General features: G+C 38.8%; 1 protein-coding gene across 1 annotated transcript; it reads left to right on the plus strand.

Moving 5' to 3' along the window:
* Positions 1-5,244: 5,244 nt before the first annotated feature.
* LOC132190828 (uncharacterized) lies at positions 5,245-13,229 on the plus strand (the record flags this gene model as incomplete). The annotated part of the gene is made up of 4 exons (XM_059605866.1): positions 5,245-5,325; positions 5,842-5,979; positions 6,585-6,854; positions 7,008-13,229. Coding segments are annotated over exons 2-4 (6,543 nt in total), but the record flags the coding sequence as incomplete, so codon positions are not given.

The following is a 13,229-nucleotide window of genomic DNA, read 5'->3' on the forward strand; positions in this document are numbered from 1 at the left end:
TATATATATATATATATATATATATATATATATATATATATAAAAGCGGTTAGCGGTTAATAAAAACCGCATGAACACCCCTAGATTTTTTATCTTAGCCAAATGATTGATGGTAAGATGAAACGATTGATGTAACCTTAGATATGAACTTTCGATGGAAAGACAGAACATTCTATGACAATTGCTTGTGTGTGCATGGATCCTTTAACTTCCTTTTCACCATTTACCTCATTTTGGACCCTTGTTAGATTTAGTAAACCCTAGAAGAAGAGAGAGGGAGAGAGAGAGAGAGAGAGGAGAGGAAAGAGAAGGGAATCTTGAGTTTTCTCTTAAGATAATGTAACCTCCTACTCAAATCTCGTTCCTGTTACAGTATTAACATGCTATCCATTTGTTTTATCTTTTGTAATAGCATGTTAATCATAAGTCTGCATTTGGGTTTATAGATTTAAGCTTTTAAGTTGGGGTTAATGAGTTGAATGATAGTTAATGATTAGATGATTATGGATTTCATGTATCTTGTGATATTTTGTTACTTCTTTGTGATTAGTTTACTGTTGGAGTTTTTAACTTGGATTTAGTTGCTTAGACATTGCTTCATAGTTGAATTTGTGATGGGTTGAAGATTTGTCTTGGTATGATAAGAATTGATATGTTGAAATGTTGTGTTTCCATTTTGGACAATGTTAGGAAGCATTTTAGAGCCATATATCCTGTTAGAATGGGTTCAGGTATGACCTTTTTAGAAATAGGAGCTTATGCCAGACCAACGAATGTTCAGCGGTCTAATCGGACGATCGATTTCGATTGTTCGACAAAATAAACTAATGTTTAATGGCCACACAAAATGACCATTTTGACCTCATATTAAGATTTTGGCTATTTAAGCTTAAATTAAAGTATGATTTGAGTTCTTTCACGATTCTTCCAGAACATGATTATTTTATGTATCAAATGAATATGCTTACAACTCACATGAAATACTTTTTAGAACTATGTGAAATATACTTTTGTGAAAATGAGTGATCAATAAGATGATGAAATTTGTAAATGCATACATGTAAAAGACTGTGAATTAAATTGCATCGTATGACATAACATTTCATGTGCGCTTGGCGGTCATGAGCTTACCATTATGTGGGTTTTACGTTGTGGTTCATATATATATATATTTGGCCTTGGATCCAATGATTTTATAGTGTGACCAACACATCCATGTTTGATTGACTTTCACTATGGACGAACATCATTAGTGGTGTAGGCCACCTAAGATCGGACTTGGTCAGGCTGCTAGTAATGGACATTATATAGAAACACGAGAGACACCTATGTTCTACTATAGGTCCCCTGGGATAGCGCCAACTATACTAAAAATGTGTTAATAGCTTGGGTAGACCATATGAAATATAACTATGACATGTTCACTTGATTATCATGTATTTTATATTTATACCACATTCACATGACGTATAAACTGCGTGAAAGAATGTTTCCTATCATTGCCTATATCTTAAATAGTCTTTTCATATAAACCAAGTTCACCAAGCATGATAACATGAAATTTGTGTGTATCTTACTTACTAAGTCATGGACTTACGCTTATATCTTTCCATTTGTAAAACATGTATTATATTATAGTTGGCCAGCAGTTAGATGATGAGCCCAACGAGACCCTATGTCCTTGTAGAGGACATAGTCAAGGAATATATTTGAGGAGTTAGATTCTAAGTGGTTGAAAAGTATAACGCCCTAGAAATTAATTAACTGGTAATTAATTCCACGGTTCGTTTCCCAGCCTTATCCCTCGCGGAACAAGACATAGGGACCTTTACTCCTCAAAAGAGAGGATACTAAATAGTGGAAACAAAAAGATTCTATACACATTAAGGGGAAAATGCAGTTTACTTCCCTGAAGTTTCAGGAGTTTTTCAATTTTAACCTTAAAGTTCAAAAATTGGCAATCTACCTCTCTGAAGTTTCAAAAATTGGCAATTTAAATATTCTGTACTAATTTCCGTTAAATTGAACGGAAATTTTTTTTAAATAGCGTGAGGGTAATGATGTAATTTCATAGATTTTCGTCCATTTAAACATAAAAATTAAACGGAGGGTTTAAATTGTCAATTTTTGAAACTTCAGGAGGTAGATTGCCAATTTTTGAACTTTAAGGTTAAAATTGAAAAACCCCTGAAACTTCAGGGGGGTAAACTGCATTTTTCCCAAACATTAATCATTACAACCAGAGCATCTACCAATGATCGTCAAAGTAGCTAAAATATTATACATATCATCATCTTTACAAAGGATTCATGCTATATCTTAATATGCAGACATGCATAAAAGTTCTAAATCTATAACATAGCATAACGTACTAATTACCATGAGCAACCGCCTAAGCTCATAATAAGTCTTCAAGCATCTCCCAGGTCGAATCCTCCACAATAACCGGAAGTTTCATGGTATCCATTTTTGCTAAACTATCTATAACCGCATAATTGTACATATGGAGAAAAAAGGAAAATAATACAAGGGTAAGTCCGAGGATTTAGTGAGTATAAATGCACATGACATACCCTTTATTAATTAGTGAACTCAGTTGTTTATAAAGCACATGCAACATTATGAGAAGTCAGTTTATCATGGATGTGATATAGATATAATATATGCTTATAATCATGAGTAACAGTAATAGTTTAACGGTATGGTCTACCCAAGATATTACCCTTCTTAGCAGGGTTGGCGCTGTCTCGAAAGACTTGTAATACAACACTGGTGCTCCGGATATTGTACGCTACCGTCCATAACATTAGTGGCATGACCGAGTCTGACATCGGGTGACCTACACCACTAATGATGTACGTCTTGTAGTGATCATTTACTAGGGAATGGTTGTGCCAGATTACGAAACCATTGGATCCAAAGCTCACACACACACACATTTGACCATAAAGTTAACCTGTATAATAAGCTCATGGCCGTTATCCCGTACGTACTAGTGTACTATGTCATACGATGCAATTAATCTTATCAGCCTTTTACATGCATAGTTTTACAAGCCTCATTATTATCTTATTAATCAACACACGTTTTCACAAAAGAGACTCATAGTAGTTCCAAAATGTATTTCGTGAGAGTTGCAAAATATGCATATTTGATATATATAAAATAGATGTGCAATGTGGGAAAAGTAACAACAAGCATCCATATAAAATTCCTTTAAGGCTCCATAACCTCGAATACTGAGAAAAGACTTATCATTAGTTCTAAATCCAACTAAAACGAACCTAGAACATGAAAACAGAGGCTATCGGATGACTTGCCAAAGTGGCGTTCCTTGGAATGCTTCTGACTGTATGTCCGGGCTCGTGGCTATATGTTCGCCCAGAAGGCTCGTACGTCTGGTCTAGTGGCCGTATGTCTGCCTAGAAGGTTCGGGTAGAACCTCATTTATTTCAACCGTTCTCCTATCCTCCCAAATTGATTCTAAAGCTACCAAAAGGATTCCTAAGATTTCTTATCTCAAAATAACATCTCCATGCAAAAGGAAATATGCCCAACAAGAATTAAACGCTAACCCAAGTTTAAACCATGATTGAGGGCAACAACATAACTAGAAGCTACAAACTACCAACTAAGCTAACTATGAAAAGCACAGCATAACGACTAAGAAACAAGCTAAGCTTAGAAGATTACCTCATTGAAGCCAAAAACCTCCAAGAATCACCTCTCCTTCTCCAAGACTCAGAAAACTCACAAAGGCACTCACACAGGGTTTCAGAGAGCTTGGGGGAGAGAATGAGGCTTAAAGGCTCGAGGGTAGGTGGTATTTATAGGTGAGAAAAAGAAAGGGCGCTACCAACTATTCTGAAAAGTAACAGACATCTGGTACTATTGGGGCGTACGTCCAGTACTATTTACCCAGCGGTCCAAAGCCTGTATCGTACGTTCATATATTATTTGAGGGTTAACTCAAAAGTAGCATACGTCTAATACTATTGGGGCGTATGTTCACATACTATTTGCAGAGTATGTCGTACTATTATCAACGTATGTATGGTGGTCTCCATGCGTACGTCCTCACTTAAAGACAAGAGTGTACGTACAGTGGTCCCGCTGTGTACATCCTCACTTACAGACAAAAGCATACATATAGTGGTCCTTGTGCGTACGTCCGGTGAAAAAGTCTAAAATTTCTAAAATGCCCTTCTAGCTGTTCTTAGTGACCCAAAGTTCAAATTAACCCTCTAACTAAGCTATCTAAGCTTAATTAATTATTTGAGTCACTACAAAGAGTATATGGGACAGTGGCGGTGATACGCTTAGTGAGATGATTGGGATTCTTCACTTGATTTATCTTCTTTAAGAGTAGACCTTGATGTTTAATTTTTAATTTAGGATTAAAACTTGGTTTGTGATATTTAGCCATTAGACTTGTGTGATCGGTCTGACACCGAGGCTTTGTTGATTATCTTTATCTTGTGATGTTTTCTTAGTTTGTTTGCCAAGTGTATATCATTGTGGATATACATTTATAGCTTCAAAGTATTAGATTTTTTTTTTTTTTTTTTTTGCCTTGTAAGCACTCTGATAAGGGCGAAAGACTCCCTGGTTTTATTAAGAATTTGACAAGAAAGTGTATGTTGAGATAATTACCAGTTAATTATTTTTTTTTGGGTGTTACACTGATAGATAATATTGAATATTGTAATCAATATTTATTTGGAAACTCTGTATTTACATTGATGATGGTAAATGATATTGTTGAAAATATTTTAGTTTCATCTCATCATTCTTTTCCGCTTTCCACTATATGATATTTTGATAGTTAGTGTTGAAGTCTTGAAGATAATAAATCTAGCTAATAAGTTAATTAGTATGAAGGTATTACAAGTAACACTCTAAGTTAATTATTTTAATTAATTAATTTTAAGGGCGTTAATATTTTTTGAATTTTTTTTTTTAAAATTTATAAAGATATTTGTCTTTTTGAGAATTTTTAAACGATATTTTTATTTGTTTCAAAGGATAAAAAAGGTGTATTGCAATAGTTTTGAACTACCGCACCTAAGCCCAATCCATTTTAAAGGCATTGCTCAGATTAAAAGTTTGGAGAGTATATTCTTTGATTTTCTTACCGCCAGGCCCATTTCGACGTTTTAACTATAGACGCTACAGATAACGAATTTTGCGTTAGATCTAAGAGAGGAAAACCCCATCACACTCTCGGAGTTTGTTTTTTCTTCAGACAAAAGCAATTGGCACCAAACTGGAACCACCATTAATCACGAAGACGACTGCCATTAGATCGAACCGAGCCAAATCGAGGTGCGCTTTCATTTCATCGATTCAATCATCACTGTTTTCGTTGTTTCGTCAATCAATCTGGTTTCGGTGTTCCGTGAATCGAACTGTTTTTTTTTTTCTTTTTTTTTTTTCATTTGCTTTTTCTGTTTTGGAGGTTTCGTTTGGTTCGGTGTGTCAGTAGAGTCCGAAATTAGGGTTTTGGATGGTAGGAAATTGGACTCGGATTCTTTTTAACGTTCTGTTTGGTCGTTGGGAAAATGCACGAAACTTGGGTTTTTGAATCTTAGGCTATCGTAAATATCTACTGCTGATTGAGCCGAATAAGGCAGCTCTTTGTTTTACTTGGTCGAGGTGAGTTTCTCAGTTTCTGAACACAACATGAAACTTGAGTTCTAGAATTTTCTTTTGTTTTCTCTGCGACCAAATGAGGATATTATTTCATTTTGATAAGCTTATTTCTTCACTTATTTAGTGATTATTTGTGGTCTTATTTATTTTATTGAATATATTTATTTTTTTGGTCTGGGCATGGTAAAGAGATAGTGTCTCCAATGGTGATTGGGCCTTGTGGGTGGTTGTGATTCGTGTGGAGAGTCAGTGGGGAACAAGGACCGAGTGGACCAGATGGACAAGAACAAGAACCGTACCGATCTGCTCGCCGCAGGCCGCAAAAAGGTCTTTTTGGTTTGCTTTGTTTATTTATTCTACATAGTTTGGAATTTCCAGATTTGAAACGGTTGATAGTTGTTACTTTCTGTTTGGTTGCGGAGTAATTGTAGGAAAATAAAAGAGATAGGTTTGAATCATTCTGTTCTACGATATTGAGTTCCTAATCAAATTGGACTTAACTTTCGGTTGGATAACTGTATACTGTATAAGGTCGACTGAGCTGGTTACTTAGTTTAGGGAACTTGAACAAATGAAAATTAGGGTTTTAATTTTTATTTTCTACAATTTCTTTTGGTACTTCAGCAAGACAATAGAGCACTTACGCTTTTGATGATTTTATGTCTGGTGTGATTAGACGTGGGTACTTGAGTCATTGTTTGTTTGTTAGGATAATAGAGCTGAAGTTACGCAAATACAAGTTTGAATAGTACGCATTTTGCTTATGCTTCTTAGAACTGGGTAAATAAACTTGCTTGGCTTGAACTTTTTGTTCACTCTCTAGGAGCTGGAATTTATGCTTGTTTCCGATTCCCTGGCGTTTTAGCAGCCAAACAGTAGTGTATATGAGTGATTAGAGATTTTTATTCTGAGTTTTAATTTTCTATGATCAGCTTCAACAATTTCGTCAGAAAAAGGACAGTAAGGGCAGTGTCACCCATGGAAAATCCTCAAAAAAATTTGGTAAATCTGAGCAGCATGAAGCTGATGCTGATGCTGATGCATCTTCCACTACTCCTATACCAACAGCATCATCTCAGGTTACTGAAAGGAAAATTGCACCTCATGATGCTCCAGATCTGGCAGTTGTTGATTCATCAGTACCACAATCAATGGGGGTTGGTGAGCCTAATACGTCCTTGATGCATTTGAGGGAAGATCAGGTAACAGATGTAGGTTGTGCCCTCCTCTTGATACTTGTCTCTTAATATAATTTAGGAATTATCTGAGAAATAGTTTGAGCAGGCTAGGAAAGATGGCGTGTGGATCTGATTTATAGTTATATTCTCATTTGTTGCTGGGTAGGGGCAATGCAGGAAGCTGATGGTTTGGATTTGAGGCAAATTGATCGAAGCAATGGAACAAAGCTTGAAGGAGACGGGCACCTTCCTATGTCTGAGCATGGTGAAAGTTCTGAAACTCTTTCAAGGATGGCTTCAGTAGAGACTTGTGTGGAGGAGGCATCCTGTGAAGCGGAGCAAACTGGTAAGTCAGGAGAAGTGTCTGCATCTGGCGGTGCAACCTTGTCAGATGGATTTTCAGCTTCTGTTTTGGCTTTACACGGGGCAGATCGAAACAATGAAATAGATCTTGAAGGTGACAGGCCGCTTCCTTTGTCTGAGCATGGTGAAATTGCTGAAACTCTTTCAAGAATAGCTTCACTAGAGACTAGTATGGAGGAGGCATCCCATGAAATGGTGCAAATTGGTGAGTCAGGAGAGGTATCTGCATCTGATGGTGGGACCTTGTCAGCTGGATTTTCAGCTTCTGTTTTGCCTTTGAACGAGGCAGATCGAAGCAGTGAGGTAGAGCTTGAAGGATATAAGCAGCTTACTTTGTCTGAGCATGATGAAAGTGCTGAAACTCTTTCAAGGATACCTTCTGTAGAGATTAGTGCGAAGGAGGCATCTATTGAAGCAGAGCAAATGGGCGAGTCAGGAGAAGTATGTGCATCTGACAGTGTGACCTTGTCAGCTGGATTTTCAGCCTCTGTTTTGGATTTGAACAAGGCAGATCGAAGTAGTGAAATAGAGGCTGAAGGAGACAGGCAGCTTCCTTTTTCTGAGCATGGTGAAACTGCTGAAACTCTTCCAAAGATTGTTTCAGTAGAGACTAGTATGGAGGAGGCATCTCATGAATCAGTAGAAGTACCTGCATCTGGTGATGCGACCCTGTCAGATGGATTTTCAGCTTCTGTTTTTACTTTGAACGAGGAAGATGGGATTTCAGCTGTTAATCCTGCCATGACGAATCGGCAAAGAGAAGAAATAGTGCCAGGTTCATCTTATGAAGAAAACTCTGACATGCTTTTTCAGTCTGGTGACTATGGACAAGGCAGGGAAGAAAAGGCTCAGGCTGTTACTGATGGGAGGACAGCTGCAGAAGGATATGATCTACAATATTTGCCAGATGGATTGTTTACACGTGAGAGTAAAATCCTTGAAAGACCTTTTGAAACTGAAATGGCAAGTTCGGCTGGAGCACAAACTGTGTCTCCTGTTGCAGATGCGAGCGCAATCAGTCTCTCTCAGCTCAAGGAAGTGATAAGCAGACTTAATGAGGAAGAATTTAGGTTTTTGCTCAAGTCAAGAGAATCAGTTTCTAATGCAGAGTTGGGGACCTGTAGTTTGATTTTTGCAGAAAGTGGATTTATGGATTTACTGCAGAGACTCAAAGAAGAATTATTTCTCACACATTTTACAAAAGATTTCTTTCACTTGCAACTTGCTGAACAGTCTGAGCAACAAATGGAGTTAGATCATCAGTGTCATCAGTTGGTTGATGAAATATCTCTGCTGAATGCTTCACTTGATGAATTTCGTGAGAAGAATCAATTCCTTGCTGAAGAGTTTGCACAGTGCAGATCTGAACTTCAGGTTGTTACTAGTGGTAGGGTGGAGCTCGAAGACCAATTTCGTATAGCAAAGGCAGAGGTTGAGGACTTATCTTCTAGAGCATGTGGTTTGCAGAGTAGTTTGGAAAGGTCAGAAAGGGATTTGTTGAGCCTGTCAACAGAGTTGGCTGACTGCAAGAGCTTGGTGGCAGATTTACAGGTGGAAAATACGAATTTGGATGGGACCGTTGTGTCTGTGACTGAAGAAAGAAAGAAACTTGTGGAGGAAAAAGAGTTTTTATTCCATGAGAATGTGAAGCTCTCAAAAGAGTTAGCTGACAGCAAGAATGTGGCAGCAGCTCTACAGTTTGAAAATTCCAACTTAATTGGAAGTCTGTCTTCAGTGACAGTGGAGAGAAAGAAGCTTGAAGAGGAAAAGGAGCATCATTCCCTTGAGAATGAGAAACTATCAATAGAATTGGCTGACTGTAAGGGTTTGGTGGCAGCTTTACAGGTAGAAAATACCAACTTAAATGGGAATATTGCTTTGGTAACTCAGCCAAAAAGCAAACTTGAAGAGGATAAGGAATATCTAAATCTTGAAAATGAGACACTTACATCCAAGCTTCTTGCTCTTCAAGAGCAGTTATCTGCAGAACATGGGGAACGAAAGAAGTTTGAAGTTGACCTGAAGGAAATGACAATGCAGCTTGAACAACTCACTGAGGAAAATTTTCATCTTCATAGCAGTCTGGTCATATTCAAAGCTACAATAAGAGAGATAGCTAGCTGGCAAACCCAAATACCCTGTCAAGCTGGGGAAGCTGGTAATGAAATAAGTCTGGAAGTACGAAGTAGAGGCCATGAAAGTGGAGCAGATTATGATTCTCACCAGATTCGTAGGAAGCAAGATGGTGAAGTTTATTCTCCTGTGTTGGAGAAGCCCGTATCTGACGGCCTTGCAGTAGAACCACCACTCGAACAGGAAGTCTCTGATGATTCTTATAGCTTTTTTGCCTTAAAGAGACATGTGGAGGAGGCAGAGAAAATATTGCACAAACTTGAAAAGGCAGTTGAGGGGGTGCATTCTCATGCAGCCTCCTTTAGCAGGTCAGCTGGTAAAGGTTCCACACCTGGGGTATCGAAACTGATTCAAGCCTTTGAGTCAAAGGTGCATGTTGATGAAAATGAGGCAGAGGAGAGGGCTTTGACTGAAAATCAATCTCCAGCAGATCCATTCATGGTAACAAAAGAGCAAACTGGAATTTTGAGAGCATTGCTTAAGCAGTTAGTACTGGAAGCTGAGCATGCCACTGTACTGCTTAAGGAAGAGCGAGATCAGAGGAATATTGCTGATGTCATATTCAGGGAGCTTAGGGATGAACATGAAGCTGTAAAGGAACACAGCGACAATTTGGAAGCAGCCAATATTGAGCTTGGGGTTTTGTATGAAGCTTTAAAGCAACATGTTGGCTACATTGAAGCAAGGAATGGTGAGCTTGGGGTTCTCTATGAATCCTTAAAGCAACAAGACATTAATCTCAAAGCAGAAAACAGTGAGCTTGGTGAAAAGTTACGAGGGTACCAATTGAGAATCAGTGAATTGCAGAGTCAATTGTATGATTTACAGCAGGGTTCAAATGAGGCGACTTCTGTCATCAGCAATCAGTTAGAAAATTTACAGAAAGAAGTGGCTGAGAGGGTATTGTTACTTGAGCAAGATTGGAATTCTACTGTTGCTCAGATTCTTGAAATTGTTGGGAAGCTTGATGACTCAATTGGGGAATTTTTCCCCTCTACCATCTCAATTGGCACTCATGGTGGCTTGGATATAAGCAGCCGCGTTGCTGCTTCTGTTAATGCTGCCACCAAAGTGATTGAGGCTCTGCAGGGGGAACTCCAAGCTGCTCAGACAAACCATGAAGCAATCTGTACTTCGTACAAAGAATTGAATGAGAAATGTGATGATTTGCATGGAAAGAATGAATTGGCAAATGGTATATTGCATAAGATGCAAGGTAGACTGATGGAACTTGTCATCAGTTCATGTGGATCTGGGGAGGAAAGTGAGAGAAACATACCAATTGAGAAGGTGCTTGATCCTTTAGATGATAGTAAATACATGACCCTATTGGGACAAATGGAGAATTCTTTAGATGAGAAGCGGCAACTTGAGTCTGTTAACAATAAACTCACTGCTGAGTTGATTAATAGAGTAGAAGAATTTGAGGAACTGAAGAGAAGATGCCTTGATCCTAATACTGTTCATAAGTTAATTGAAGATGTTGGAAGTGTGCTAAAACTGGAAGAAGCTGATATTAACTTGGATAGAACACCTGCTTTGCATTTGGAGTTGTTGGTGTCTCTTCTTGTTCAGAAATTTAAAGCGGCCGATGTGGAGGTTGGCTTGTCCAAAGAAAAGTTTGCATCTAAGGTGATGGAAATGACTGAATTGCAGGATAAGATCCATCAGTTAGAAGCCTCGACCTTTGAGCATGAAAACGAAATCCTTATTCTTAAGGACAGTTTGCGCCTGTTGGAGGAAGCCCTAATTGCTGCACGTTCTGAGTTACGAGACAAAATAAGTGAACTTGAACAGACGGAGCAGCGGGTATCTTCTATTAGAGAGAAACTTAGCATAGCTGTTGCCAAGGGGAAAGGCTTGGTTGTGCAGCGAGATGGTCTCAAGCAGTCCCTGGCTGAGACTTCTAGCGAACTGGAGAGATGCTTGCAAGAGCTACAGTTGAAAGACTCTAAAATCCAAGAAGTTGAAACCAAACTTAAGACCTACTCAGAAGCAGGTGAGCGCGTGGAAGCTCTGGAATCTGAGCTTTCATACATTCGCAACTCAGCAACTGCATTAAGAGAATCATTCCTTCTTAAAGATTCTGTCCTTCAGAGAATAGAAGAGATTTTAGAGGACCTAGATTTGCCAGAGCATTTTCATTCAAGAGATATAATTGAAAAGATTGATTGGTTGGCAAGGGCAGCTGCTGGAAACTCTGTGCCGCTGCTAGAAGAGATTGGTTGGCAAGGTGAGAAGAGTTCTGCAGGAGGCGGTTCATATTCTGATGCTGCTTTTGTTGTTTCAGATGCTTGGAAAGACGATGTACAGCCAAGCTCAAGTTCAGGGGATGATTTGAGAAGAAAGTTTGAGGAGCTTCAAAATAGGTTATATGGGTTGGCTGAACAAAATGAAATGCTCGAACAATCATTAATGGAGAGGAACAACTTAGTGCAGAGGTTGGAAGAACTTCTGGACAGGATTGATATGCCTTTGCCTTTCCGGTCTGTGGAACCAGAGGATAGGATTGAGTGGTTAGGAAAAGCACTTTCGGAAGCTCAACATGATAGAAATTCGTTCCAGCAGAAGATTGATAATTTTGAAAACTATTGTGGATCGTTAAGTGCTGATTTGGAAGACTCACAACATAGAGTATCTGACCTTGAGGCAGACCTCGAAGCAGTTACCCAAGAGAGAGAGCACCTGTCTGAAAGATTGGAGATTCTGACTAATGAACATGAAAAACTTTCATCTAAGACAGCTGAGTTTGAACTTGAGAAGAAAAGGCTTCAGAATGAAGTTGATGGTTTGAAGGAGAAGTTGATTGAGAAGCTTGGTAATGAGGAGCAAATTGCCAGCATAGAAGGCAAAATAAGAAGATTGCAGGATTTGGTTAGTGATGCTTTGCAAGAATCTGGACCAAAAGATCTGGTTTCTGGTAGTGATATCCATTGCCTGGAGGAATTATTGAGGAAGCTTATAGAGAATTATGGAATTCTTTCTTCAATGAATCCTGTGCTTGGGGATGTGGCTGACAGACAGCATGCTGAAAATGCCGATGCTACACTTGCTGAAGCAAGAAGCATAGATACACTTGATTCCAGGGAACCAAATATAGCTGTTCTGAAGAAAGAACTAGAGGAGGCCATGTGTGAGTTGGTGCATGAGAGGGAGGAGAAGGATAGATATATGGACAAGCAGCAATCTTTGGTTTGTGAAGTTGAAGCTCTCAGTAGAAAAAGAGATGAGTTGCAAGAGTTACTCAGTCAGGAAGAGCAGAAGTCAGCTTCTGTGAGAGAGAAGTTTAGTGTTGCAGTTAGGAAAGGAAAGTCACTGTTGCAACAGCGGGACGGTCTGAAGCAAACCATCGAAGAAAAGAATACTGAAGTGGAACATTTGAAATCTGAGATTACCCACCGGGAAAATGCTCTTGCAGAGTATGAACAGAAGTTCAGGGATTTATCCACTTTTCCAGGAAGGGTGGAAGTCCTAGAATCTGAATGTTTAGTATTGAGGAATCAATTAACAGAAGCGGAGCACTATTTGCAGGAGAAAGGACATGTTTTGAGCATGCTTTTAAATACTTTAAATGGCATTGATGTTGGCGATGATGTCAGCAGTGGTGACTCAGTTGAGAGGTTGGAACTACTTGGGAAACTATTCAGTGATTTGCGGTCAGCTGTGGCTTGTTCAGACCAGGAGTTGAGGAAATCTAAAAGAGCAGCAGAGCTGCTCCTTGCAGAGCTGAATGAGGTTCAAGAGAGAAATGATGTTCTCCAAGAAGAGCTAGCAAAAGCTGCCAATGAAGTTGCAGAGCTTACCAAGGAAAGAGATTTGGCAGAGGCTGCCAAGCTTGAAGCTATTTCACGGCTTGAAAAGTTATCTACTGTTCGTTCTGAGGAAAGAAAGAACCAATTATCT

This window comes from Corylus avellana, chromosome ca8 (genome assembly GCF_901000735.1).
Source record: "Corylus avellana chromosome ca8, CavTom2PMs-1.0".
Classification (NCBI taxonomy): Eukaryota; Viridiplantae; Streptophyta; class Magnoliopsida; order Fagales; family Betulaceae; genus Corylus; species Corylus avellana.